This window comes from Helianthus annuus, chromosome 10 (assembly GCF_002127325.2).
Source record: "Helianthus annuus cultivar XRQ/B chromosome 10, HanXRQr2.0-SUNRISE, whole genome shotgun sequence".
Lineage (NCBI taxonomy): Eukaryota > Viridiplantae > Streptophyta > Magnoliopsida > Asterales > Asteraceae > Helianthus > Helianthus annuus.
In genome coordinates, this window is record NC_035442.2 from 61,794,150 (window position 1) to 61,798,682 (window position 4,533).

Consider the following 4,533-nt stretch of genomic DNA (forward strand, 5'->3'; position numbering starts at 1 on the left):
TGATCCTAATCGCCATAACCAAGATCATGATAAATCTTGGTTATCAAGATTGTTATCTTGGTTTTAAATTGCGTGATGCGCTCCGACGCGTGATGTGCGATGCGAGCGCATCACGTATACGATGCGTTCTTTATAAAAAAAATAGTTAAAATTATTTATACATAAAAACTTAGAGTTAATTACATAGTTAGTCCCTGTGGTTTGCACAAGGTAACATACTTAGGTACTAATAGTTTAGAATCACATTCTAGGGTATTAACTTTTCATTTTGTAACGTTTGAAGGTATTAACGTTATTTTTAGGCTTAAAATCACATTCTATTAGTACCTAAATATGTTATTTTTTGCAAACCACAGGGACTAACTCTGTTAATACCCAAGAAGTTAATACCTCCAAACGTTACAAAATGAAAAGTTAATACCCTAGAAGGTGATTTTAAACTATTAGTACCTAAGTATGTTATTTTGTGCAAACCACAGGGACTAACTATGTAATTAACTCTAAAAACTTATAAAAACATACTTAAAGTAAAACAACTGACGTAATTAGAAGATAAGAGTAGTGTTTTTTGGTTCAAATCAAGCATACTAAAATGTTAATTATGGAAAAAACCGAACACAGTTCATAAAATCTGGAAAAAAAGCTTAAGAAACAATGTTGCGTGCATCAAAGCGCATTATGCGATGAGCGCATTATGCGAAATGCACGCAATATTCTCGCATCACGTAAACGCATCGCATCAGCTGTTGCAATGCGCTCTCATTAGTGCATCGGGCGCATCACGCATTATGCATAATGCGCGCATTTTAAAACCAAGATTGTTATAAATCCTTTACCATGAAAACCAGTTACCGGAATACTTACGAGGCCCTGGCAATACCGTTCAGTGCTAACCAACAAAATCAAATAAATCGCTTGCGTTGGTCAGGTGGCCTTTAGATCTTGCTATCAAGATTAGGGTCTTAACAGCTTGGGTTTAATTGACTTATATTTGATTCAGATCTATAAGTTGCATCACCAACTAGGGTTCTATAAGAATGCGGCTACAATGAACATGCCAACAATGGTTCAAGTAGCAATGCAAAAGAGAATGTCGCCTATACCAACAAATACGATACAAACCTAGTTCATGAGATTTTGATGATCTTGAAATAAATGTATGTCAACAGAAAGATATGCAATAAGCATAGAAAACTAAAAATATAACTTTTATATTTTTTTTGAAAAAAAACAGCGTGTGGCATGCCTGGCGTGAGGCGCACCACCGTGCCACCTCTTCTGCGTCTAAGGAAACGTGTTGTGTCTACCTGCAGTGGAGTCCTAGGTGCGCATCTTGTGAGCTTTTGACTATAGATGTGACAATAAAGAAGAACAGTGACAGATAGATGAATTATGCAGACACATATCAAATCAATAAAATTAAATCATATGATGAAATTGAGTCTTGTGTTTCAGAAACTGTACAATAATCTTCAACATAATGCAATCTTGTTCAATTACTCTATAATACCAATTTCATGTAAACATATTCAATATTAAAAAATTTGAGACTAGACAATCTTTTGATACAATTTTAATGGATGATAGTTTCCAAATCGACTCAAAGCAATCAGGTTACGGATAAATGATATCCGATTTCAATTCAGGAAAGAGTACGTTCTTAATTTTTCCATTCTAGTAAACAATTTAAGCCACATGATTGCAGGTAGACATGTTGTATAACAGATTTTCAAGCTATTTGAATGAATGATCATATACAGTTCTATGTGTAGGTCAAGAGGTGACATCATCAATAAACAGTATGATATGAAAGATAAATCAGAAAAAACATTCATCATCATCATAATGGAGCATTACAAAACTTGCAGCAGATTTAGAGAAATAATATCATATCAAAGTGACCAAAATCAAAAATCAAGCCCTAGGTTTCGAAGTACTTCAATGTAGCCCAACGGTACCAAGGTGTTGAAATGGTGCCCATCCCAAGTGGTGAAGGTTTAAGTCCCATTGTGGGCAAATGGTCTAGATTTAGGAGTAGGTTTAAAGGTGTGTGAGTTTGCCGTTCAAAAAAAAAATGCATACACATGATAGAAGGGCATCAAATCGAATCAATAAATCAATTCGTATGACGAAATAGTGTATTCTGTTTCAAAAATTGAACACTAATCGTCATCATAATGCAATCCAAAGTTGTCCAATTATTCTATACTACTAATCTCATGTAAACAAAGTCGATATAAAACTTTGAGACTGAACTACCTTTTGATACAACTTCTATGAAATAAGTGTTTTGAAATCGACTCGAAACAATCAGGTTATAGATCAAAGAGATCCTACCTCAATTCAGAAAAAAAGCATGTTCATAGCTTCACATTCTAGCTAAGCAGTCAATAGCGGTGCTATAGCGGTTAGCGGACCTCAGGGTGTGTAGCGGTCCAAATAGCGGTGGCCTATAACGGTTCCGCTATTAGCGGCGCTATATATCGCTATTTGGAAACCTATATAGCGGTTATAACAGTAACGCAATAGAATGAGGCAACACTATAACGCAGATAGGTGTTTGATAATTGATTGTGTTAATTCTTAAATTATGTTAGATTTGCAACAGGTTTTTGATAATGGAATGATATTACTATGAATTTTGATATTACTATTAATATTTTTCAAAGATATATTTATATATATATATATATATATATAAAAATACATAAATTATGCATGGTATAAAAATTACTGCTATATCACCGCTATACCACCGCTATAACCTATATATCATATAGCGGACCTTGACTGCTATTCGATTTTGGACCGCTATAACTGCATAGCATTCTAGCAAACAGTTTAAGCTACATGATTGCTGAAAAACATGTTGTGACCTGTATCATAGATTTTCAACCTATTTGAATGATCATACAGAAGCCTCAACCTAACCGAAACCAAAATTTTCGGTTATGAGATTTCTATAAACAATCAGTTTTGGTTCGTTCGGATTCAGTTAATCGAAAATATATTCATCATCATAATCATCATTCATTACATAACTTGCACATAAACAAATAACATGATATCAAAAGTGGTCCAAATGAAGCCCTAATTTTCAAACTTGAAAGTAAGTCGACAATTGACAGCCGAATCATCAAACATTATTATGATAAACAAAATTCATAAGGCGGAATTACCACAGAATCATTCGGAATCACTGGCAGCAACGATCTGTTTGTTGGCCTCGATCCGTTCTAGGGCTTTCTGGTGGGCCCAGGTCTCCAGGGTTAGATCAGGCTTGGCGTTGAGGCCGACACCGAGGATGACGATGGTTAAGAAGCTGGTGACGTAACAGGGAAGCTCCCAGTCTTCCCACTTGCGAGACTGGCCTGGTGGAGGAGGTGTGCGGTTCAGGAAGTATCCGTTGGGGCGGACCTGGTGGCCCGGGGTGCTCCAGCGGCTGGGGCCGTCGCCGCCGCGGTGGCGGAGGGTGGAGGTCAGGCGTGATCGGAGCATGCCTGCGGCGGCCGAGAAGGGTTTCGCGGACGGCATTTGTTCCGTTTGACGTATTGCTCTATAGCCACTTCAGGGCAACATATGCGAGCGAGGACGGGTATTGTATTTGTACGACGTCGTTTCGGTTATGGGTCATTTGAAAAAAACATACCGTGCAAGCTTGTGACGTTAATCGAGTCAGTAGCGGTTTAGTTTGTTATAGTATCTTGACGTTATTGACACTCATTATAGCAACCAGAAAAGGAAAGTTGTGGTATGCCGAAAAAAGAAATCGGCATGTTTTTATCTCTATCGAAAACCATAAACTGAACTTCGGTAATGATTCTGATAATACTGATTACGCTACCGATGTAGGTATTTGTTCGGTTGATCATAGTACCGACACTCGATACAACTTATGATACAGAAAGACACTTTATTTTGAATATAATTACGTTTTATATAAAATTTATAGCGTAACAAATTTTAAATAAATTTTTCATCCACACATAAATAAAATTTGTAATGTCAAAATGTTGGGATTGAATCCTACCAAAGGAACAGATAATTAAAGTCAAAACTGGATCAGAGCAGTGGATCCAGAATAAGCAGATGTTATGTATACAAGTCTCTCCCCTTGAAAGTGGTTTCAACATCCGCTGACCTCCTATCTACTGATCATACAAACTGCTGATCAAGTCAAAGACTGATGAAGAACTAAAGCCCTGCTGCCCAATCTACTGTTTTGAGTCAAACACTGCTGATCATGACAAGTACTGCTGGGTTCACAGCAGTGGAAGGATGCAGCAGTAGTTTTGTTTACTTTATGTAATGAATTGTAATAACAGTAGTTAGCATAGCAGAGGTTGTATTGATCAGAGGTTAGAGTTTGTTAGGAGATTAGATGTCACTTTCATGGTGACGTCAGCTTACATGCTTTAGTGGTTTGCTCGTGCCTATAAATAGAACAATGCTCTGTACTGTTCTATTAACTCTTTCACCATCTTCTTCCTGCACGAACAAATACTGCAAGCTCAAGCTGAGGGGGAGTTTGTT

At 37.0% G+C, this 4,533-nt stretch overlaps 1 protein-coding gene across 1 annotated transcript; it reads right to left on the minus strand.

Annotated features, from left to right (window-relative positions):
* Window positions 1-2,990: 2,990 nt before the first annotated feature.
* LOC110885050 lies at window positions 2,991-3,586 on the minus strand. Its single transcript, XM_022132746.1, has one exon. The coding sequence runs from the start codon at window positions 3,532-3,534 to the stop codon at window positions 3,187-3,189; it is 348 nt and encodes a 115-aa protein (XP_021988438.1). The 5' UTR covers window positions 3,535-3,586; the 3' UTR covers window positions 2,991-3,186.
* Between the last annotated feature and the right edge of the window lie 947 nt (window positions 3,587-4,533).

Bases quoted from the DNA above. Each gene is read 5' to 3' on its own strand.
- LOC110885050 (XM_022132746.1), bottom strand. From the start codon at position 3,534: ATGCCGTCCGCGAAACCCTTCTCGGCCGCCGCAGGCATGCTCCGATCA.